The 24,598-nt window shown below is 47.2% G+C and overlaps 1 protein-coding gene across 50 annotated transcripts in view; it reads left to right on the top strand.

Annotated features, from left to right (window-relative positions):
• CACNA1C (calcium voltage-gated channel subunit alpha1 C) overlaps positions 1-24,598 on the top strand; it is a 757,779-nt gene that overhangs the window by 673,219 nt on the left and 59,962 nt on the right. For 18 of the 50 annotated variants that reach the window (XM_045465320.1, XM_045465327.1, XM_045465326.1 and 15 more), the window contains one exon: positions 16,820-16,903. The exons of 1 other annotated variant lie outside the window; for it this stretch is intronic. In XM_045465320.1, coding sequence (XP_045321276.1) covers positions 16,820-16,903 — 84 coding nt within the window. Of the gene's footprint in view, positions 1-16,178; positions 16,263-16,819; positions 16,904-24,598 lie in introns of all 50 variants that reach the window. 31 more of the 50 variants (XM_045465322.1, XM_045465309.1, XM_045465313.1 and 28 more) reach the window with 4 other exon arrangements.

Genomic DNA, 24,598 nt, shown 5'->3' with positions numbered 1-24,598 from the left:
CTCGGAGGCTACATCATTGTTCCCTTGCACTTTCCAGTACAAAAAGGGCAAATGTCTTATAAGCAGACATTATAAGCAACTTCTAGAAACAAAGCCTGGAAGAAAGATTAGAACTATTGGCTGAATGAGGCAGGGTAGGGAAGGTTGGATTGCCTGTCATCTTGGATTCTTTGTGCCCCCCTAACCAGCCCCACTCCCTTCTCCTGGATAATGGAGGAGTAAACTGACTTGAATATCACCCACCATCTTCCACCCCTGAAGACAGGTCAGAATCACTGGCATCCCCTGGCTTGGGCTTCACAACATGGGCAGCTACTCCTGAGGGAGAATATAGCAGCAACTCAGTGGCTTCTCTGGCTACCACAACCCCTTTTGGAGAGCAGTAAGAAGGAAAGAGTTGGTTTTAAGAGAATCATATGGCTCCAGACTTGAGGAAACCTTTCCAGCTTTTTAAGCCTTCTCTCCCCCTCCTTTACTAGTTTTTACAGATACAACACATCAAAAAGAGACAAAAAGGAAGAGTCCTTGACCATATATTCCATTTTTATTCAAATTTTTACTTGTCGTGGGATTAATTGGGACAGAGGGGGTGCTCCTTGGCTATTGGATCTGTATTCATTTACCATGATGTCATCTTCTTTGAATTAAAATTCAACTAACATTTCTGAATAACCTGCCATGTGCTACACATATCTCATTGCATATAATCTTCAAAATACCCTCATAAGAAAGGCATTAGCATCCTCATTTTAGGAAAGAGGGAAATGAAGCTCAGAGCAATTAAGTGTAATATTAATTACACCATTATTAAGTGGCAGAACTGGGAATAGAATCCGGTGCCTCTGACTTTATAGTCGATGTCATTTCCACTGTGCCAAGCTGTTAGCAAGCATCTTCCATGTCAGGTGTTCTGCTGGGTACTTTTCAGAAAGAGGGAAACAACCTTTGAGAGACTTCAAAGATAAGACAGACAATATTCTTGTAATACTTATTCCTTCTCTCAAAGAATGCCTGTGAATCTTGGCTAATTTTCAGAGGATAAGACTCTTAATAAATGTCATTTGGTGAAAATAATGGTGTTTTCCTACCTCCTCCAGGGCAGAAAATATACTCTTTTCACTTTCCCTTCCAAACCCAGTCTTATTCAGGGGCATAAATATTGTCCTGGCCTAGAAAAGACCACTAAATGTCCCTGGCCACCTTCCATGGGGCCCACAGTACCTTTGCTTACCTGTGGTCCTATTCCAAGTCATGTGGCTCAGCAGTACTGACAGGTTCACAGCCCACAGCAACGTGACCAGTGTGGCTGGGAATACGGGATCATTGCCAAGTTGAGCTTCAGTCTCAAATGACAGCCTCTAGTAGAGAAACTGGCATCGTTTTCACCTAGTTTCATGAGACATATGGTTTAAATATTTCAAAGCCTTGAGTCATTCCACAGTTGACTCAGATGTGTCTCTGATGGTGTCTGATGCAGTCTGCAGAACCCTGCATTGGACTTTCTGAATTATACCTCATAAGTACAGGAGATGTATTAAGCAAACTGCCCTAAGAAGAAAATGAAATTGATCCCTGCAGGGGCTTATGCCTGAAAGACACCCTTACCTAAATCCTGCAGATCAAGGAGTAAGCCATTTTCTAGGAAGTAGCTAGCTGAGGTGGTCTAAACCATAGAGTGACTCCTAGTTTTCTCAATCCCTAGTTTTCTATTGTGAGAAGATGGAATAAATTAAGAGAAACTTTTCCCAAAGAAATAAGAGAGCTATCCTGGGGTCAACTGCATTTCACACATGCCAGGGTCAAACTGTGGTGTAAATTGAGAGAAAAATGGATATTTTCTGTGAATACCTCAAAAGGGACTTCTGATAATAAGAGGGGTAAGGGTCACTGGACCTGGCTGGCCATGCAAGGAAGGTTGACCAGTTGGAAGGCGACTTGAAGAGAACAGGGTGTCCTAGTTTCTCATTAAGCTATGTTCTTCATTTAGGGAATAGACTCCAAGAAAACATCCTCCAAAATTGGCATAAAATCAAACCAGAAACAACTTGAAGCCCTGGTGTTATAAGCCAAGAACCAGTGGCGTATACAGCAACCTGAAATACAGAACAGCTTTCATATCTCACCATTAACTGAGATTCTCTTCAGCACCTTTTATTTCACTATAATGATTATTTATCTATGATATGAATGATTCTGCACTTATAAGCATTGGGTGTGAAAGATCAGTTAGGTAGCAAGGGTGTAGAAGACTGGCATCAATTGTAATCATGGAGAAGTTACCTGAAGTTCTCAATGCTTGACTTTTCTTCTCTATTCTTTCAGTGTCTGTGATTGGTTGGTTGGTCAGAGAGTTGGCTGATCACTTTGTACTCTTACTTTGTTCTTTCATTGTCTTCATGGTGATTGATGTTGCCAAGTTCTTCATTTCTGTTCTCCTCACCACACTATGGAAACTGAATTTACTCAAGTAAATCCCTGCCCTAAATCCAACTGCCCCACTCCTTAAGTTGACACTCTATTCCAAACACACCAAAAACTATGGGTGAATATAAACCAGTTTAGAGCAATCAGTCCCCCACCTCAGAGATCTGTGGTGATGTCTGAAGAGAATGCAGTAGGTAATAGTAGTATTGATTCTACACCTAATAGCAAGCCAAAGGAGATCCCTTCCCTAGAGTAGGAGATACTTGGAGACATTGAATGGTACCTGGGTCCTACCTGATTGTGCAGGACCAAGTTGGTCAGCATGGAAAAGTCTTGGTTAAAATTTTCTGAAGGTAACTAAATAACTGCACTGTTCTATAATGAATTGAAATGCATCAGTAAAGACAGAAAAAAATTTTAAGATACACTTTATAATAAGCGCTGAAAAATATCTAATGCCTAGGAATAAATCTAACCAAAAATGTCTAAGATCTCTACAGAGAAAACTATAAAATTTCATAGAAAGGAACTAAAGACAACTAAGTAAGTTGAGAAATATCATGTCCATGAGTTGAAAAACTCAATATTATAAACATGTCATTTCTCTTCAAACTGACCCATAGATTCAGTACAATCCCATTGAAAACTTCAGATTGGACTTTACCCAAGGTGAGAATGTCAGGTGAAAGGGGAGCCACCAGCCACCTGGTGGCTGATAGAATGATCCTGGGTTGTTCCAAGGCTTTAGCCCATTTGGGCAGCTCTGACATCACTGTGGAGGGAGAGGCAAAAACCCGGTCACAGATACTCCACTGTTAGCTACAGGTTTTAGTACCAGAAGGGGTGATGATGTCACGTGGCTGCCTGGGATTTACTGTTGACAATGACTCAGCAAGCACAATGAGGAGGTGGGGAGAGAAGGAGAGGCTCCAGACTTGTCCTCCTCAGCAGAAGTCAGTTGCCCAGAAAGGTAGGAATCCCCGCAGTAAAAGGCTCCTAACTCCTCTGCTCCCTGTAAACTTTCACATGGGTCATGGAGGGATGAAGAAGCAGATCTGCTGTTGCTGAGATGTATCACCTTCCCCTTGGCTGCTGCCCACTCAGTATCTCCCCCAGGGGAGGATGCTAAAGGGCATTTGACCCTGGCAGCATCCTGTGATCAAAACCTTGGCCTCCCCTTTCAGCTCTTTCCTAGCCTGAGAATGGTCCAGAGAGGTCAAAAGAACCAAAGGAAAATCCCTCATTGACCCTCCTGGTACCCCAGCTTTCTTGAATAAGAGCAACTGAAGCCTCAGGACTTTCCTGTTGTAGAACGAATTAGGGTCCAAAGGCATTTCAAATCTAAGGGATGAAGTGAGGCCTCTGGACCAGCTCTATCTAATAGAACTTTCTGCAATGTTCCATATGCACTGTCAGTAATATAGCCTCCTGTGGCTATTGCATGTTTGAAATGTGGCTAGTACAGCGGAGGATGGGTTTTTCAAATATATTTATTATAATTAATTTAAAATTACATAGCCAAATGTGGCCGGCAGCTGCTATATTGGGCAGCACAGCTCCAGACACTGCTTCTTACCCATAATATTCCCAGCTTCTGCTGTCTTCTGTCTGTCTTAGTTTCTTCAGCCCAGCTGCTCTGGCTTCACAAAGCCAGATGGTTTACCTCACCCTCCCCGCTTGTTCTCCAGCTGTTAATTTTCTACCAGAAATTGACTCATAATGGTGGGAGCCCTCTTGACAGGGTAAGACAGCAGTCTCTTGCTCAAGGATCCCACAGTGTGGATTTTCTCCTGACTCGGCCAGTTCATCCCTGGACTTCCCCAGTCCTTGTCAGCTGCAAGTGCTGAGCCTCCTTCCCTGTGGGTCCTGTCCCACCAGGTTCCTGAGCTAAGGAAGACCCTAAGGAAGGTGGGAAGAGTGTGGTCTGGAATTGGTCTTGCTACTGTGGGCTGAATATAAGATGTGTCCCTGGTGATCCCTGGGGCACCAACTACTCTTTTTCCCAGTCCATTAGACTTCAGACCAGGTTTCCCAGTAGGCTAAAGTTCACCAACAACTCAACAAATACTGTATTGAGCACCGACACAGCAGTGTGCTTGGTTCCAGGGACACAACAGTGACGACAGGCAGGTTGGTGAGCATAGCCTTGCTCACTTCGCCTTTTTAAGAATAGACCTCCCTGACTTTGGCTCACTCTTTGGTCTTGCAGAGTCCCCATTTCATTATCTCATTCATCCCCAGAAAACCTATCCAGCCTGGTACTCCTGTTTCTACTTAAGAAGCAGTGAATAAACACACGAACCCATTGTGTATCAATTCCAATATGTTAAATTAAGTAACATTCAGGAACAAGGAAGGAAGGAAGTAATATATATTAAGTGTTGGAAGAACATTGCATTAGATATTCTCCATTCACTATCCCAATCAATCTTTGAGACTAGTATGATGGTATTTAGGAAACTGAAGGTCAGAGAAAAGCTAAGTAATGTGTCCAAGATGGCAGAGCTAGTTTTTTGCTGTTGGTTTTGGGGGGATTTTAACGCAGGTTTAGGTGATTCAAAAGCCAAGCCCTAACCACTACACCCTAATTGAAACAATAAACATGAACAAACTGAGATGTCGCTCTGTACCTAGTGGGTCCTCAGCAAATGTTCATGTTCTTCCTTATAAGCAAATCAGAGACAGAATGAAAGCAAGCCACTCTCAAGTAACAAGCTATGTAAACTGATATAGTCACTCCATTCCCATGTCCTTCCACCTCCTCTGAGGCCCCTTCTCTCCCTATACCCCTCATTCCCTCATTCTGTCCCTTGTTTCCCTGGATTTATCTGGACCACCTGGATTTCCCTTCCAAATCTGAAGTGACAGGTACTTTCAGGAGAGGGAACAGTCACCTGATAGGTGACAACGTCTAATAGCCTACATATTAATGTATGTGCACACACACATGCACACGTACATGCACATGCACTTGACATGAGAAGACTTTCAAGATGTGAAGACAAAAATTAGATTGCCCAATTCCTGGAAGGCAGGAACTGTTTCATATGCAATTCTGTGTCCCATGAGAGGCATTCAGTGAAAGTTTAATGCATGCATGCAGGATGCAAATTACAAAACTGGAGAACAAGGAAAAGAGAATCCAAATGGTAATATCAGAAAACACCATTGGGGCGCCTGGGTGGCTCAGTCGGTTAAGCGTCCGACTTCAACTCAGGTCACGATCTTGCAGTCTGTGGGTTCGAGCCCCGCATCGGGCTCTGTGCTGACAGCTCGGAGCCTGGAGCCTGCTTCCGATTCTGTGTCTCCCTCTCTCTCTGCCCCTCCCCCGTTCATGTTCTGTCTCTCTGTGTCTCAAAAATAAATAAACGTTAAAAAAAAAAAAGAAAACACCATTAAGATCATCAATCTTCCATCAATGAAGAAATCTCTACACATTCCTCCTTTCTGCCATAAGGGATCCCCTATTTCTACAGGCAGCTCTGTTGGGAATCCTTTATATTGAACTGAAATGTGCCCCTCTGTCATTTCTATTTACTAGTACTGATTTTTCCATCTTTTCTTTCTATAAATGGTTATTGAGCACCTCAGTGATGATGTTGAGACATGGTACTATCTCACAGGGCTCACAGTGTAGTGCAGAGACAAAGAGATTAAGGAATAGGGCAAGTGCTATGCTGGGCAAAATAGGCCACCACAGGGTGAGCATGACTGAGACAAGAGACACCTGTTTGAGATAAGGTTGTCAGGAAGGTACCATTAAACTGAGGCCCAGAGGTTGAAAAGGCCGGAAGAGCATTTGAGGGAGAGGTGAGAGCAAAGGTCCTGAGGCAGGCAGTGATAAGCTCAGCTTGTTTTAGGAACTGAGAGCAGTGAGTAAGAGAAAAGGTTAGAGGATATAGACCCTTCAAAATCTGTAAGGGGTGTGGATTTACCCTGACTGCCCTCAGAAACCACATGGAGCAGGGCCTTAGCAGGAATTATATAATTGGATTCATGTTTTTGAGTCAGCGTGCTGACTGCTTAAAGAAGAATGCACTGTTATGTGCCAAGAGGGAAAGCAGGAGTCTGTTCCTGGAAGCACAGGTGACAGCAGTGGAGGACAGAGAGAGGTGATCAGAGTCGTGACATTGCCCAATGGTGAAGAGGTGTGAGGGTGAGGCAGAGGAATCAAAAGAAGGTCAGGATAGTCTTTTCACAGGACTACCTCTTGCCCACCTTTATATCCCTCCAGATGCTAACACAGTAGCACCTGGTACTTGTCAGTCTCTGGAAATGTCACCTGAATAAGAGCAAACCAAAACTGTCCTCCACAGACAGCATCCCCTGGGAAAACCGAGGAACCCTGTGTCCTTCCTCACAGAGATGATCCCAACCCCTCAATGACAGGTCTAACACCCTATGAGGAAACCCCCTTCAATTCTCACCCTCCCCAGGTCACTCCCAAGAACTAGCTAGAGAGGGAAGCAGAGATGGAAAGCCAAAGGAGTGGCTACTAATACCTACAGAGCTGCCATCTGGAGTGGCATTCGGCAGGACCTAACATCGCCACCTAAACTAGGGAACTGCTGTCTTCAGTGTAATGAGACAGGTTTCTTCGTGTAGGACTCAGAGCCTGTGATGCAGGATGTGCTCCAAGACTGCCCCAGGTTAAAGCCCCAGGAAAGGCTATGAGAATCAACACTTGCAACATTTTTAGGGGACTGGATCCTTGTTTTTTGGTTTGTTTCTTTTGTTTCATTGGGGTTTTTTGATATGCTAATTAACATCTCCCAGAACTGTTCCACAGAACACACTTTTGGGAATCTGCAGGGCCCCACACTGATCCAAGGAGGTGAAACTGACATTGAGGGTTGAGTGGGTGGGGCCAACGATGTTGGATGTCCTGCAGTGTGAGAGACAGTTCCACCCAAGGGAGATCTCACCTGTGTATCCTGTGAAAGCACTTGGGGAATGCTTACCTGAGGAACACCATGGGTAAACCCTGAGATGCAGCGTACTCAGTGGCTGGTTAATGGCCAAGGTTCAGTGTAGATATAGAAGTATGAATGACTCTTGGACTGAATGACTTTCTATTCCCTCACCAACCTGGAAAATTCAACTGTAAAAGCTCCAAGAGTAAGCAATATTTTCTTTTAAAAGTTGTATAGAAACTTAGACATCCTTTTAGATTAGCTGTCTTCTATCCTTTTTGAACCAAAGTTCTCTTTTTGTAACACTTTGTGATACCTCCTTAATTCTTCTTAAAGAAAATCAGAGGAAACATAAATCTTTATGTACACAAAATTCACATCTATACACATAAGGTAATATTTATATATTAAATGTAATGTAATATTTATGTACATAAATTTTATATTATATGCATATATATATACACATATATATAAAATCCCTGAATTTTAATGCAGTGGGGAAAGTCTGTATTTAGTAGCATTCATTCCACACAAAAAGTAGAAGCCAAGGAAAGAGCAGAGATATGAGACCTTAGAATAAACACTTTAGATAAATTATAACTGACAGTCCTTATTTGCATGTGGCACCCTACATGTCTCCCAAAAGTCATACAGGACACACCACAGTTCATTAGGCAGAACTGTCCCATGCATAGCAGGACATTTAGCATCCTCGGTCTACCCACCCCCATTACAAAATACCAGTTTCACCCCCCGAATCTTAGGGGTGCTCCCACAGATTTCCAAACACCCTAGAGGACAGTGCACACCCCATAGTGAGAACTACTGCCCTAGGCTAAGGTAGGACTTCATTCAGCCTCTTATTTAATTCTCGAAATATTTGAAACCTGTTTATCCAAATTATTAAGAAACCAGTGTCTCCCACCAGCAGGGGAACCCCCTCAACCCAGAAACTCCCCACATATGTAAGTCTCATTCAAAGGAGTAGAAACGGAAAGAGAAGGAAGGGAGGCAGCAAGGAGGGACCATGTAACAACTCCCTGAGCCCCTGGCAGCAGACTTCAGCAGAGTCCAGAGGTACCCGCTGGGTAGGAAGGACGTAGCTCCTGCCTGTTTCTTAGCAGCCTGATTATTATTTATTTGTGGGATGTCCACAGGGTACCTGATGCCAAACAATGCACGCAGACAGCCACAAATGGGCTTTGTCAGGGAGGGGCCTCCCCACCGTGGCTCTAGTACAGGGGGATTTGTATATTGTTGCAACATTGTGACAGGTTTCTTTCCTGCCTGGCGCTTGAGAGCTTAAAGTCACTATGAATGATAAAAAATAATTACATGACTTGCATAAAGCCTTTGTGTGGGAAGGGTGGTATTAGCTATTACATTTAATTATTTAATGTGGGAAATTATTCACACTGTGTAAAGAAGCCCTGTGGAAAGTACGCCGTGGTTCGCTTCTCCAGCCCTGCCACTGAGAAAGAAACCAGAACACCCTGAGTCTGGGAGGGGAAGAGGGATCCTCAGACCTGCCCCACCAGGTCTGAGGCTCTGCCGGTGCTCCCAGCTGCTACTATAGGAGAGGGGGCAGTGCAGGAAGGCCATGGGCAAGGCCACCCTACTGACTGCTCAGACTGCAGCAGTAGAGGGGTCCTCGCAGCAACACTGCAACCAGTAGGCGCTGAACACGTCCCGTGTGAACTGAGGCTGTCCTCACAGAGCCTGTGAGGGCTGCATAGTGATTGCTCCTGTTTGACAGAGGAGGAGGCAGAGGCTATGGGAACCTGCCTGCACAACTCAAGGTTCATCTCTGGAAACAGGGCAGTAGCTCATTCAGTTCACGTTTCATGCACTAAAGTGGGCACAGGTGCTGCCTCTCACAATTGCGCTTTGGTCACCCCTACCCCTTCACTAAGCAGGGGTCAGCCCATTAGGCCAGGAAGGACACGGAGGAGACCTGTCCGATCTGGGTTTGGAGTGTCTTCCCAGCTGGGTTGGAGAGAGGACTCAAGGCAGGCAGACCACAGAGGGCTGTCAAGGTCCAAGTTCAGTCTCCTCATTCACCCACTCCCAACACTGCCTGTTCTCTGCCTTCCCTTGTCCTTTGGAGCATGTCTGTGGTGTTTATTTGAACTGCAGGTTGCCTGCATACATTGCAATGTGTCTGCCCGGCCTGTCCCTGCCATGGGGACACATCCATCCAGCACCCTGGTCCTGGAGGAGACCTGGGCAGAAAGCAGCTCAGTAGTAGCAGGAAGCAGCCACTGGGATCCTGCAGCCCACCCAGGTGCATGCTGAGGCACAGAAAGAGCTTTCTGTGGTCCCCAAAAGGAACTTAGTCAATAACCCCCAGTTTTTCATCTGCTCCCGGGGGGAAGAGTGCAAGTGTCAGATCTATTCAATCTTGTGGCACCTAGTAAGGCACCTAGTAAGTGCTCATTGTGTGCTCCTAAGATAAATAAATGAAAGAAGGCCTTTGAAACATTCCTGGGGATGAAAAAAACTTAATTTAAAAAAAAAACATGGAGAAGATTTCCAGTTCAAAGTGTCCAGTTCCTCCAACAACTTCAAGGGCAGCCCTGTCACACCACCTACCTCGGGTCTCTTCTCCCCAGGGCCAAGGACCCAGTCCCTAACCCCAGCCCCCTGCTGGCTCCTGCCCTTTGTGTCCACTGTCCCCAGTTATCTGTACAATGTGAGCCTCCAGGAGCCTCTGAATGAACACACCACAGGGTAGGAGCTGACAGAAGAAGGCAGAATCCTTACTGCCTCCCAGGCTGCCAGGTGCCTGGAGCAGCTGCGTGCTCCAGTTACCACTTCGCCTTTAGACACCACTAATCTCCATGATTACTGTTATGTCTAAATGACATCCTAACATAATACAATTCATATTATCTCTGCTTGGTGTCAGTTACCATTTTGCTCCCTGATACTCTGTGAGATTGACTCTCCCCACGGCTGCGGTGCTGCCAGCTGCATTCAGCGCCTCTCCCTGGCTCATTCGCTCTCCCCCCACCCCCACCCGTGCCTCAATCCCATGTCCCAAAACCCAGGAGAGACCAGTGCTGCCAAGGACCTGGGCACCTCCCCCCACCACACCAGCACCTCTGCTCAGCTCCCTGCCTCATGTACCTTCTCTCAAATGCTTGTTCACTCAAGCAGGGGCTCTCGTTCTCTTTCAGGGACCCCCTTCCCCTGGGGGAGGATGAACCATGGTTGGCCTCTCCCTTCCATTTTAGGCCCTGCCTCTAGCAGGTGGCCTGACCCCCCTCCTCCAGCTTTGTGTGGACTCCCAACTTCCCCCCTGAGATGCAGAGCTGCCAGAGACCGCAGTCCACCTCTGGGCACTGTGCATCCTGCCTGCCACCTCTCACGCTCCCCTCCACTCCCCCTCTTTCTCCTTTCCTCTCTCCTTCTTCCCCCCTTCCCACTATCCATATGGCTTTTCCTCTCTCACACCTCTTTTCATCCTTCCCTCTGCCTCTGCCATCTACCTTTCATGAACTTCCCCATCCATGCCCTTCTCACCTTTTGCTTCTCACCTGATTCCTGCAGTTCCTTTGCTTCTCTGCCATCTCTGCCTCCTGCCAGCTGGGCTCTCCCTCCCTCTGACACTCTTCCTTCCCTGGCCTTTCTCTGTCTCAATTCCAGCACCTCCACTGCTAATCTCGGCTCAGGTCTCCCATGTGGACACTGTGCCTGGCAACACTCTCTGGGGCTCTAGTGTCTCTGGAAGTAAACACCCCGGACAGACTGAAAGTCCAGGTCAGCTTCCGCATTGGGGCTAGGAAAGTTTCCTCATCACCTCCTCTGTGTTTCTTTGCTTTACCATCAGAAGTAGATTTGAAGGTGGGCAGGCAGGAATAGAGAAGAGGGGGGAAAAAATGATGGCAGCAAAATCATCATTACCTCAAAATCCCTAAGAAGACACAACATAATCCCAGATTTTCTTGTGATACCTTCTCACCACCAACCTGTTAGCTTTTATTGCCTCTGAGATCACAGAGGAGACCTCGGCTCTGGGCAGGGAAGGAGCTAAGAATCTAGAATTCAAGGGCAAACGCACGTGCCTATAACCTCTCTGTAGCAGCCCTGCTCTCCGGGATCAGAGGCAGAAAACAGACCCACGTGGCAGCCCATCCTCTCCTCCGAGCCTTCTAGGCAAAAGAACAAGGGCCTGGGTCTCCGCCAACACAGATAGTGGTTTCTAAGAACCTGGCAGTTAACTGTCTACATGACCTTGAGTCGAACAAAATTGAGCCATGACAACTCACAAACTTTCATCAATCTCCAAATGGTACTAGCCAGATTTCTTTCAAGAGTCTCAAAAGACAGTCAAAGTACTCACTCATGACTCAAGGTGGGCAGAAAAGTCCCTAGATGCAGACAAAAGGTAAGCTCACTATCCTAGAACCTTCTACTTCTTCCCCACTTCTTCCACACACCTGCGCTTTGCCTTCCCTTCTACTCAGTCCCACACCCAAAAGTGAACTTGTGAATCCTGCTTAACGAGGAGAGAGGTAGATGAGCTCAAGTTAATCCTGACAGTCATCCATGTTCATTTAGAGCTTACTTTAGGCCAGGCACAGGTCTAAATGCTTTACAAGCATTGCCTCACTTAATCCCCACTATCACCCTATAGTTTTCCCATTTTACACATGGGGAAACTGAGGCGCGGAGAGGTGAATTTATCTGCTCAAGATTACCCGACAAGTGTCAGAAGTAGAATTTGAGCCAACAACCTACCTCCAGAGACCATGCGCTCTTTCGACTTGGAAACTTCACTGATGTAGGCGAATCAGGGCACAGATTATCCAAAAGGGAAGGAAATCCACAATTCTTGTGTACTCAAAATGCACAATGTGGTGTTTTGCAGCAACTTTTCCTTTCCAACAACGATTTGCTAAAGCTAGAATCAGGTTGGTCTACATGTTGTCAGTCCACCTCAGCCGGTGAGCAGGGGTCCAGCAGCACTCAGGAAAACGGGTGATGCCGAGAGTATAAGCAACATCACAGGGGTGGCCGCTTGCAGCCTGAGTGGATACACATGAGACCAGCTCCAGGAAGGCCAGAGGAGAGGCCCATCTTCCAAACTAATCCCCAAAGCCTGGGATTTGAAAGGGGAAAACCCACTACATCTGCAGGATTTAAGGAAGCCAAAGGAAAGCCTTCTAGCGCCCCAAACACCATCCCTTCTGGGTGATCAACCCTGCTTGTCTCTGAGGAGCTGGACATTAAGAGGTTTGGTTCGCCATTTCAAGGAGAGCAAGGAAAACCCTCTTCCTAACCTTGACTTATACCCTACCCTTTGGGACTTCATCACCAGGGAAGGAAGGAGTCACAGGTACAGCTTGGCTCCAGGTTAAACTGATTTGATAAGAGAAAAAGTCTACGATTTTTCCCACCCTCCTTCTTCCATTACACCCACAAAATCTGTATTACCTGTGGTTTCCAGCAAATAAGGTGGTGGGCTAAACAGTGTGTGTGTGTGTGTGTGTGTGTGTGTGTGTGTGTGAGAGAGAGAGAGAGAGAGAGAGAGAGAGAATACTAAGCTCTTACACTCCAGAGTGTGCAGGGGAAAAAATATTCCTCCAGGCCCTGCCCACATAGGGATTTGGCCAGGTGTCTAAATGGAGGAGATCACCTTGTTTCTGGGGATGGGTTTGGAACAGGTGGGAGGAAGGACTGTTGCGGGGGGGGGGGTGCAGGGAGGAGGTGGACCAAGCAAACAGAGACCTGAAAACTGGGTCTGAAACTGTCTTCATGGTCCAGCTTAGAGAATTGATGGGCTTGTGGGATAGAGGAGTGGGAAGGTGGGTGTATGGACGAGTCAGGGTGAAAATCTGTCTCTTAAAGGGATCCTGCCACCCACCCACCCCAAACATGCTCCCTCACCCATGCATTCTAGCTGTGTGTAAATCTTCTCGGGAAGAGTCCACAGGAGCCCTTGGCAATAAGGCAACTGGTCGGTCTCTGCCCCCATTGGAGGCCCTGGCACTGGGCCTACCAGGTATCTTGCCAGGGACAGAGGAGTCAATGAAAAGCCTCAGTAGCACAGCCTGGTGATGGCAAGGATGAGGCATGAGGCATTCATCTCAAGAGAGTCCAACCAATGGAAGCCAGCCATGAAAGGTTGGGAGAGGGCCATGGTCAAGGAGGAATGGGCTGGCGTGTGTTTTCCCTCTGTCTGCATGTACACAAAGAAATCCTAGAGAAAGGGTAATGAGTGTTGCCCAACTGGGTAGTTGGCAGGGTCCCTTTAGGTGTCAGTCCTTCCCCTGGTGCTCACCAGGTGACTAACCTGTGTGTTTATCCTGGCCTTTGCCCTACTCTCTGCCTTCCTTCCCTTTTCTCCTCTCTCAGAGGTGTTGCAGACCAGGCCGGCTCACCCATTTTGTTTCAGGTCTCTGGTGAATGAGAAGGCTCCAACTCCTCTTCCTTTCCTGAATGCTGAGCCCTCCCCCTTCCTATCTCTCCTCTTGCCCCCACACCCAAATAATGTTTTGTTACCACGTTTTCTAGGCTAGATGCTGAATATTCCTGGACTCTGCTCTGGTTCCTGTTTCTCTCCTTTTTCTTCCTCGACCCCACCTCTCCTTCTCTTCTGAAATATCTCTCCCCAAAGAGATGGTATTTCCACCTAGAGAGACTCTCCCAGTGTTTTCCAAAGTCTAAAACACATACATATTTATATCATTTGGGGTCTTCACTCTTTACCTCCCTTCTTTCAAAATCCATCTTCTCCCTTTGCCCTGTGAATTATATCTAAGAACCTGGGAGGGAATTAGTTATTTCCTGCTCATAACATGTGACTTAAATAGAAGAGAACAGTCTCCCTCTGCCTCAAAGGCTCTCGTATATTCAGAAACTATTCTGGGAAGCCAACAAGAAAGCCATGTTTTCCAGCTGACCCTCACCTAACCCACGCCCTGGCCAACCTCTGCTTCTCCAGTCTAGCTGTCCAAAGTCTCCGCACTGGCGTTTCTGTTTTCTTTTGGCAGAAATGCCTGGGAACTGAGAGGCCCCTTTCCCTGTGACCTGACCTCCCACACTAAGAATAACAGCCCTAGGACAGCATGTCTTGCGATCCCTCTGGAAAGAGGGCATGGCCGGGAAGTGGGGAAGTTAAGGGAGCTGGATAGAGCCAGGACGATGGAAGAACAGACTCTTGGCTCTTGTGAGTAACATATTAAAAGGGAGAGTTGGCAGCCTTCAAGAGAACTGGGGAAAGAGGTCTGGGAAACTCTCAGAGGACCCTTAATGCTTTCATACCCACTCCCCAACCTCTAGAGGTTGCCACCAGCAACCTCGAGGCCCCAGCTAGTGTCTCAGAGAATAGGAAAATGCTGGTCCTGCTGAACAAATGTGGCCCAGCCCTGTCTTGTCCCCTTTGCAGAACATTCCTTGAAAAACTGAAGAAGCAAATGTAATGTCCTTTTTTTAAGAAGATAAATATCTTTAGTACTAGGTCCTTTCCTTTCCACCCCTGGGTAATGTGACTATCCTGTTCCTGGGGTTGCCTGAACTGTGCACATATACCCCATGTGACCACAAAGCAGTGCTCTCTAGACTCCTCCACCTCTCAGAGAGGCAGGTGGTCCAGACCCAAGACACCTGTCTTCTCTGTAAAGAGTCCACCCTCCCAGGACTCCTGGAATCCTCTAGGATGTCTGAGACAGCCTATCCTTGGGTTGACTCATCATCCAAGACCTCAAAATAGTCTTTCAAAATCATCTCTTCCCCTTCTCCAAATATGATGGAACACCAATGAAATCCATGAACACAGGGCGAAGTGGTGAAGTCTGGACACTAGTCCTCCCACTCTGTGCCATAATCTCCCTTCCGTGGCACCACTGCCTCCAGTCCCTTCTTGTGAAGCCTGCATCCCCATTCCTTCTACCCAGACCACCCCTATCAATCCAGTTCTCAGGCTTTGATAATTTCATTCACTTTGGGTGGCATTTGCATTTCAACGGGACTCTATATCAAACTGATGGTGTTAGGAGAGGAAGCTGGGGGAGGTGCATAGGAGATACCCCTGAAAGCACCGTCTAGGACTCTATCTGACATTACTGAACTAGAAGACTGACCTGGACTCTGTCTCCTTTCAGTTAGTAAAACCTGTGCCAGAACAGAGCTGTCCCTGGAAACACCAGGGCATGTCCAGTGCTGGAACAGGGATGACCCTGATTCTAGCTGCATAGAGTCCAGCTTATTAGAGGTATTGTTTTTATGAGGCAGTCCTCTCGTTATTGCTGAGATTTACATGAGTCACTGCTGAGCCCAGATGACCTGGCCACACTTCTGGACCACACTGCTGTGGTTTTCAGGGCCTTTGGAATTCCCAAATCATCCACAGGACCACAGTCCAATCACCTCAAGGGGATCACACACCTATGTCCCTCCTGCCTCCATCTGTGTCCCTCCCTGCCTGCAGACAGGCCCTTCTGATGGAGAAGAACTGGGGGCATAGGAAACGCTGAGCAGGGACTGAGTCCAACCATGTCCCTGTGCCATTGCAACTCCCATTGCCTGCCCCCATGTCTATTCCTACCCCCCGTGGGAAACAGAAAGAGCCTTTGTGCAGGAGGGTGGTTATGTGGGATGGACCTGGAGGAAGGGGGGCCTTGTGACCATGGGAGGGTGGGGCAGGAAGGTTGGACCAGCCACTTCCCAGCCACCTGCTTCCCTCTTGGGCTCCTGGCCACAGATAAGGGCCCTCACAACTCCAGCAGCAACACTCAGGTGCCTGGACGGTGATTCTGATGGTGATGTTGCTCTGTTCTTGTCTGTCTAATATTCCTTTTTAATCCCCATCCTGCCTGCCCCTCCCTTATGTAGGGTTACTTTAGTGATCCCTGGAATGTTTTTGACTTCCTCATCGTAATTGGCAGCATAATTGACGTCATTCTCAGTGAAACTAATGTGAGTATGACTCTGCCCTCCCCAGGAAGCCTCCTTCTTCCTCCTCTGCCTCCTCTGTTTCCCTTTCTGTCACTCTCTCTCTCTTTACCTCCTTTTATTTTTTTGGTTTTTTAATTTCCTGTTTTTACCCCCCTCCAGTCATGCTTTTTATTGAACCTGCCGTCGTCTATGGGGGAAAAAAAGTGGGAGCTTCTCCTCCTTTTTTTCTGTTTGTCCCAGCTCTGCCCCACTGTGCTGGGCCCAGGAGCCTGGAGCTGAGCGAAGGGGCAGGCACAGGGGAAATCTTTGAACTAACCCAGCTTTTGTCAGCCCTCTCCGCCCTGTGAGAACCAGGTTGCCCAGGTTTGAGCCGCCAGAACTGTAGAGTGGTAAGAGAGTATTTAATATGCCCACGTAACCTCTTTCTTTTCTCATTTTTTTCTCTTCTCTCCTTTCTTTCATGCTTTTTTTTTTTCATTTTTTCCTCTTCCTTTTTGTTTTGTTTTTCTCCTTTGTTGTTGGTTTTTTTTTTTTCTCTTCTCTCTCTCTCTTTTCCTCGGCTTTTCTGCCCCATGCAGCACTATTTCTGTGATGCATGGAATACATTTGACGCCTTGATTGTTGTGGGTAGCATTGTTGATATAGCAATCACCGAGGTAAACGTAAGTACATGGCGTCTGTACCTGACTGTCCGTGCCTGTTCTAACACTCATTTGTCATTCCCCGGTTCATTTTTTTTCCTTCATTTTATTTTCTCCTCCCCACCTCCTTATTTTCATTTTGTTTATTTTATTTGTTTGTTTAAGTTGGTTTAAAGGATTTTTTTCCTGTTGCTTTATTTTGATTTTTTTTAACTTTTGGAACGAGTTAGGCCTCCCCTTTCCTTTTTCGATTGCTGCATCTTTTCTCTCTCCCTTTACAATCAGCCTGGCATGACTCACACTGTATAGGAGGATGCAGCTATGGGAAACAGAGAGTGCCAGAGCAAAGGGGTATTTACAACTTCTGGGCCACTGCTGGGGCAGGGACCCAAGCCTCTCCTCACCCCCACCTTCACCTCCAGACTGCTGCCTTTCCCTGTCTCACCTTCCACTCCCATGGCACCTTGGAAAGGAGCTCCCTCACGGTGGACCACCAAAGTTAAGGCTTGGACTTTGCCTGCCTTGTCAGCCCAGAGACCAGCCCATTACATTCACACTGAAAGGAAGGGCTCCACTGCCATTTTAACATCAGCAGCCCCTGCAGGCAGCCCAGTCCCCCCAGGCTCCTTTGGGAGAGGAGAACCGACCATGTCAGGACCCCTGCTCAGATCCCTCTTCTCTGGAGTGGCCAAAGAACCAAGCAGTTGGGTGATCCACTGGGAGCTCTTCCCAGGGTCTTTCCTTCCACAGCCTTTCCTTCCCTGGCTGTGGAAGCAGATTCTGGATGAGCGTCTCACTCCTACATGAACCTTCCTGGAGAACTGACTCTTGCACCTGCCTGGTTCTCTCCCACTCCTGACCCCATCACAACCCAGCCCCCGGCTCCCTAGCCTCAGACAGAACCCCAGCCCCTGCCCCCACCCAGGGCCTCCTGCCACCTTCTCCCAAGTTGCCTCCTCCTATACAGTTTCTTCCAGTTCCTGCACATGTCTTTTTGTTACCTGGCATGTTTAAACCTTCTCTCTTTATCTATAGGCAAGCCCTCTTGCGGTTAGTCTTTAACATGTGTCCGTTTAATTTTTTTGTTGTTATTATTTTTACTTAATTAAGAGACTTGGTAATGTTTGCACAAACCTTTGATGCACTGAACCATTGAATAACAGCACGGAGCAGACGCTGTAGAGTTTTGATCTAAGATGTTTGAAAGTACCCTACCAACTGCCACCATCTCCCTTCTCCATCCTTACCCTCTTTGCTCCACTCCATATTTTGCTCCCAATCAGTTGAACTGACATGTTATCATATCTGCCTGATTCCCCTGACTAGAAGCCCATCTACTTTCCTTCCAGCAGATGGACGTTGGAAGGAGCCTGTTAACACTTTCCCTACATTCCCCTCCCATCAACCTCTTGTACCCTCCCTGCTCACCCTATAGCTACAGATTCGATGGTCCTTCTTTCTCCGAGATCCCCCTGCATTGTCTTTGTCTCATGTTGTGTGTGTGTGTGTGTGTGTGTGTGTGTGTACGTGTGTGTACATACTCTCCCTTGACTTTTCCCATGAAATTATCAGATCATTAAAAAAAAATCAATCTTCCTACTCATGCTCTGTGCCTCCCCTCCCCTCAACACCTCCCACAACCACCCTCACCACTCCTGAGCATACTTTAGGACTTTCAGGCTAGATGAGCCCTAAATTTCAGGTGCTAACAGGTCCGTGAGTCACCCATGCATGTCTAAAGGCCAGCACCTTTGTGCTTGGAGCCTGTGCCTTACGGTGCTCTCAACTGATGGAGCAGGCAGAGAGAGAAATAGAAAAGAAAGAGCAGCCCTGCCTTCAGAGGGGTTTGTCTTCAACACAGTAATGCAGCTCTGTAAGAATCTATGCCAAGAGACTGAGAGCTCTCCTGGATGCAGGGAGGACTCACTGCAGCCCCAGGGGGTACCTTTGTGATTCTCACTGTTGGCAAGGCCTACATCACTCAACCTGCCATTTTCTCCCAAACTATAAGTGTTTTTAAATGAAAAACAAAGCAAAATAAGTTTGCTAGGGTATAAAATTTCTACAGAAAAAGTGGCTACATTGGGATAGAGAAGGAGTGTGCAGGGCAAGAAAGGAGCATGAAATCATCATGCAGACCCTTATGTTTAGATGATGGTTTTCTACTTATGATTCACCTATGCATTTATCTCAGGTAACTCATAACTGCCCTGTGAATTTCACAGGCAAGAATTATCACTCCCAATTTGCTGACCGTAAAGATGCTGATGGAGAGATTTAAGTGCCTTTCAGAGCCATACAGCTGGATTTCGGCCTCTTGGTGTAGCCAGTTCACTGTGCCCTGGGCTAGAGCACCTATCTTTTCACTCCAAGATGCCTTGAACAAACACACACATCTCACATAACCCCCAAGTGTACTCCCACTAGCCAGGATTTGTTCAGCTCTTACATCGTGTAATCTATTCCTATTTTTTAAGTCATCTTTTTTATTTACTTAAGTAATCTGTACACCCCACGTGGGGCTTGAACTCACAACCCTGAGATCAAGAGTTGCACATTCTCCTGACTGAGCCAGCCAGGCACCCCTGACATTCTGTAATTTATATTTTAAATAACCACACAGGGATTTTTCCCATTTTCTAAACTAGGAACTATGTGTCATCCCACCTGAGAGTCCTGATGTACCTCTGACTCCTCCAGCCTCCCTTCACCCTGCACTGAGATTCTTCTCACTCCTCCAGATTGAGGAATTTGTTAAAAGTCATACAAATGACAACGGAAGGGTTGTCTGGAGATCAAACGGGGACAATGTGTATAAGGGAGAGCAAGAGAAGGTGTCCAGAGACCCACACCACACAATTAATGGCTTCTGAACAAAGAGAATAAATGTAACATCATCCAAAGCCCAAAGGCAGTGTGGGAGAGGAAGAGAGGGCCAGATGTGAAGTCAAAACCTCTGCCTATAGAAGTTACCAAAATGCCCAAAGACTTAGTTTCCTCATCTGTCAAAGGAATATGATGATATTTACTGCAGTGTGTTTTGAGGCTGAAATAAGAGCATCTATTTTAAAACCCTATGTAACTGTAAAGCACCACTGAGTGGGAGAGACGATGGCACCCAAGCAAATGACATTTTTTCCAAAACCCCTACTGGAGTAGCTGGCAGGGCCTAATCTCCAACCAGTTATATCTAAGTATAACTTACTACCCACAGACACTGCAAGGGCCCTTATTTCCTGGATATGCTTAGACTCTGGAACATGCTGGACAGCTACGGCCAGGTGAAAGGAAGCACCGTGTAACTGACCACTGCCCACAACTCAGGCCTCCATAAGCCTCCTCCACAAGCATGGTCCTGGAAGGACCCTGAGCTCAGTGCTGTGGATGACAAACCAATGAGCAATAACACGTAGTCTCAGAGGTAGGTCCCTCCACCACACGGTTCTGCCTTCACGTTGTCGGCAGGTTATGGGTCTGGACGCTCCCTGGCATGAGGAAGTTCACAGCACCCAGGGCAGTTTCTCTGGGTGCTGCTCTAGGCCTTTCTGGAATTTTCTAGCCATACTGTCATCACAAGACATCCTTTCCCAGGCATATGTTCTATTTGGCAGGAATCCACACTTTTAGCCTCAGAGGAATCCATAAGGGCTTTCACCTGTCACTCATTATCTTTGACTCTTTTAAAACTACAGAGATCAGCTCTTGGTCCCCTCACTAAATCCTGTATTTATCCTAAATGCCGTCAAATACTCCCCACATTTATATTCATCTCCCCACAAATACTGTCTCTTTCCTCCTTGCCTTCACTACACAGGCCATGGTGCCTTACCCTCTCAGGAAATGGGTTTTCCACCAATCCCAGGAGCCATCATTCATTCACTTCACTGTGTTTATAGTCTCACCTTCTGTGTGTCAGGTACTATTTTAGGCACCTAGGATACATCAGTGGGCAAAACAAAGCCTGTTGCTCTTGAGCTGGCATTCTAGGGTTGGAGGAATTATCAGACAATGAGCAGTGTTGTAAGTACAGAAAATAGGAACATCATACAGTGTATCAAATGATAATTATTTTGGAAAAAAACTGTGCCAACTGAGGGGGATCAGAGGTGCTGGGGAACAGTGAAGGCAGGTGCTGTCTTAAAAAGATGGGCTTCACTGAGGAGGGGACATCTGAAGAAAGCAAACATGTGAAGGAGGTGCAGAGTTACCCATGCAGATACCTGGGAGAGGAGCTTTCAGGCAGGAGGAGCAGCCCCTGTGGCTGGTGCAGACTGAGCAGAGGAGAAGAAGAAAGAGAGGATTGGACAGGGACCAGATTTTGGCTTTTACACTGAGCAAGAAGGGAAGACACCAGTGCCTTTGAGAAGAGCTGTCCATGATCTGACTTGCATTTCCAAAGGACCACCTTGCTGTCTATAGGAGTCGAGAGTGGAAGCCCAAACACCACTTAGAAGGTAAACACAGTAATCCAAGTAGAAGGTGATGGTAGTTGGCGACAAAGCAGCAACAATAGAAGTGGTAAAAAATGGTCAGATTCTCAACCTGTTTTGAAAATAGAACAGTGTCTCCAGACAGACTGGGTGTGGGTGTGGGAGAAAGAGACATCCAGGATGGCTGGGGCTGGGCCTCAGCAGTGGGAGGATGGAGTCAGTATCAACTGGGAAAGACAGCAGGTGAAGCATGCTTGCATGAGGAAGACAGGAGCTCCGTGAGGACATCAGTGGAGATGTCAGGTAGACAGTTGGGCACACTGTCTGGGGTCAGGACGTGGAGTCATCAGCATGTAGATGCCATTCAAAGCTGTAACAGTGGTGAAGCGCACCAAGAGAGGGAGAAAGGCAAAGGAAAGACAAGGACTGAGCTTGGGCCTCTGGCATGAAGAGGGCAAAACCCCTGTGCTCACAGCCACTCTGTGGTTGAATTTCTGTTCTCTCTGGGAGATGCCTGTGAACAAACACCAGACGTTACTAGAGGCAGATCGTGAGTCCCCACTTTGTCTAATTCCACTGAGTTCTGCTGAGTTCCCTAGGCACTGGCCATTGCCCCTCTCCTCCCTGATGAGTTAACCTTGTTCTCTGCCTAAGGCCCCTTCCTCTGTGTGCCCTGTGAGGGCAGAGTGCAACAGCGCATCCCTCTGGGACTACTTTATTTCTTGGGTCTGAAATTATATTTTCCAGAGGGAAACCTAAAGAGGTAACCCCTGTGATTATTCATGGAAGACCCTGGAGTGTCAAAAACTGCTCCCTAACATCCCAGACTGGAATCAACTTGGGTGCCTGGGACAACAGCCTTGTCCAACACTCTTCTTTTCCAATCTGCATTTTAAAGACTGTTCCACCACAGAAAGTGCTAAGGGGCCTGGATCTTCGCACTGTGGATATGGAGAAACATTCCCAAATAGTGAATTAAGAAGCCTGGGTCCTCTTTTCAGCTCTGGCACTATTAATCCCTGTGACTTAGAGCAACTAACCCCATTCTCTGGGGTTCCTCGAATGCATGTGGTGAGGTGGGCAGGTTGAGATGGTCTCAACCTGAGGGATCTAGCATTGCACGATTCTGAACTGGGCTTTTTCTGATATACTTTGAGGCATTTTTATTTCCTTTCATCACCTTGCAGATTCGAGAGAGGCGCTCCTCATAAAGCTCCCAAGACCTGCGGGAACTGGCTCACTTGGCTTTGGCAGATCTCACGTGGAAATTCTCTGGAGAGAAGGCCCTAAAGGGACCTTCTGGGAAAGGAGCAGGACAGAGATTGTGTGAGGGGAAAGAAGGCTGGCTTCTGGGGGGGGCGCTCAGAGGGAAGACAATCTGGAGGATTTGTTTAGGTGCCAAAGTGCTAGTCCACAGAAATGACCAGAACAGGAAAAGCAAGTTAATTAACAACGGTACTAGTTGTGATCTTAGCTGATTAGGAGTGAGGTGGAGACAGGAAAAGAGGAGGAGGAAGAGGGAAATGATGGCTTCTCTTGGAGGAGTATTTGCCAGGCTATGTTAAAGACATTATGCACATAGTCAGATTAACTCCTCAGAACACTTAGTCTCCATAGGAGGAAACCGAGCTTCACACAGGATGAATAGTTTGCCCAAAATCACATGGCTAATGGGTGGCAAGACTGGGATCTCAAATCCATTTCCATTAGAGAATTGACTCCTGCACTTTCGTTGGCTAAATCCCTGAGCCAGACTGCCTGGGCATCTCAAGGGGCCCCTGCCACTCACAGGTCCTCATGCAGTGCATTGCCAGCACTGTGACCTGGCACAGAGCTGCCCAGCCTAACTTCTCTGTGCCTATTGATGCTGCCAGTGCTGGACCAAGGGAGCCAAGGCTGCCCTGAGAATGCTCAGACAGATAGGTCTGCATACTCCTGACTGATGCGCCTGATTAATAGGGCTCAGGAGAAAAGGGCAAAGTGTAAATCAGCCCCCACTACCCTTGCTCACTTGGCACTTGCAGCTTGAGAAGGAAATGGGAAGGGGGGGACACTAGGGAGAATGTGGTAACAAGACTGGGAGGGATGGGGCTCCACTGCAGGGAGTGTCCAGGGATGTCTCCCAGGAGCCTCTAGGTGCTGGCCCCAAATATTCCTTGCCCTGGCTCCTGAAGCCAGTGGTACCTTCCCACCACAGACCCATGGGACAAATAACTGTCTCTTACTGGTTTCCCATAAAAACAATAAAGCAAGTTTGATTCCTGCTTTGGTTTCAGGGTCTGCAATGACAGGGAAGGAGTCATCCTGAGTCATAGAGAAAGAATGTGCTGCACATCCACCCCCTCCAGGATGAGTCAGAGAGCTCCACACACACGCTTCAACCCTCTCTCCATCCTTCAACCCACAGTGCCTCCATGGGGTGGCCCTCTTGGTCTGCCTTTCCCTGCCCCCAACCATAACAGAGAAGGGGCCAGAATGGGCACAAGAAGGACAGGGCTGATGCCCCTCAAGAGCCATGATGAGGGGTGGAGGCAGACAGTGGATTCGTCCAAGAATGTTAGAGTGGACACGACTTTGCAGACCTTCGGCCCAAGCCCATCTCCACATATTCCGCACATGTGCATGAAGTATTTACTGTGCAGCAGAGCCTGGGGATATACCAGTGTTTCAGATGAGGACACAGAGGGCCAGAGGCAGGAAACAACGTGCTCATTCTCACCACTTTTTAATAGCAAGGCCAACCCACAACCTGGCCCCTGACTCCCCATCAGGTGTGTTGGTGTAGGAGGCTCAGCTGGTGGCATTACCAGACTTTGTCTATATGACAATGGTCAGTGAGTCCAGAGCTGGTTCTAAGGTAGATTAAATCAAGATTGATCTCAGACTAAACTGGGTGGGGCAGACTTGATCCTTGACATCTCTGTACACCTCTATTTCCCTTTGCTGGATCCCTTCTTCTATTGCTTATGGATCTCCCTTCCAGCTTCTTCCCACTTGCAGCACCACCCCCAGCACCAATACAAAACTAATGCGACCAAAGTATCCTGTTTCCAATATACTAATTCATACTAAGATAGTAGTGACTCAGTAAGCTACCTTCTGAAAAGTAACGTTACCCTTCTCTTTAGAGAAGATAGTAATGCTCAACTTAAAAATTGGAAATCTAGTGTGTCTAATATAAAACTTTGAGGAACATGACATCTGGGTGAAAAACATATTCCCCACCCTCCACCCTCCAGTTGCTCTACAAAGGCAGTTTTCTACTCTGCTTGGAAATAAAGTTAGC

The sequence above is a fragment of the Leopardus geoffroyi genome, chromosome B4, assembly GCF_018350155.1.
Source record: "Leopardus geoffroyi isolate Oge1 chromosome B4, O.geoffroyi_Oge1_pat1.0, whole genome shotgun sequence".
NCBI classification, from domain to species: Eukaryota; Metazoa; Chordata; class Mammalia; order Carnivora; family Felidae; genus Leopardus; species Leopardus geoffroyi.
Note: the sequence above shows the minus strand (reverse complement) of the source record. Positions and strands in the feature narration are given on the sequence as shown.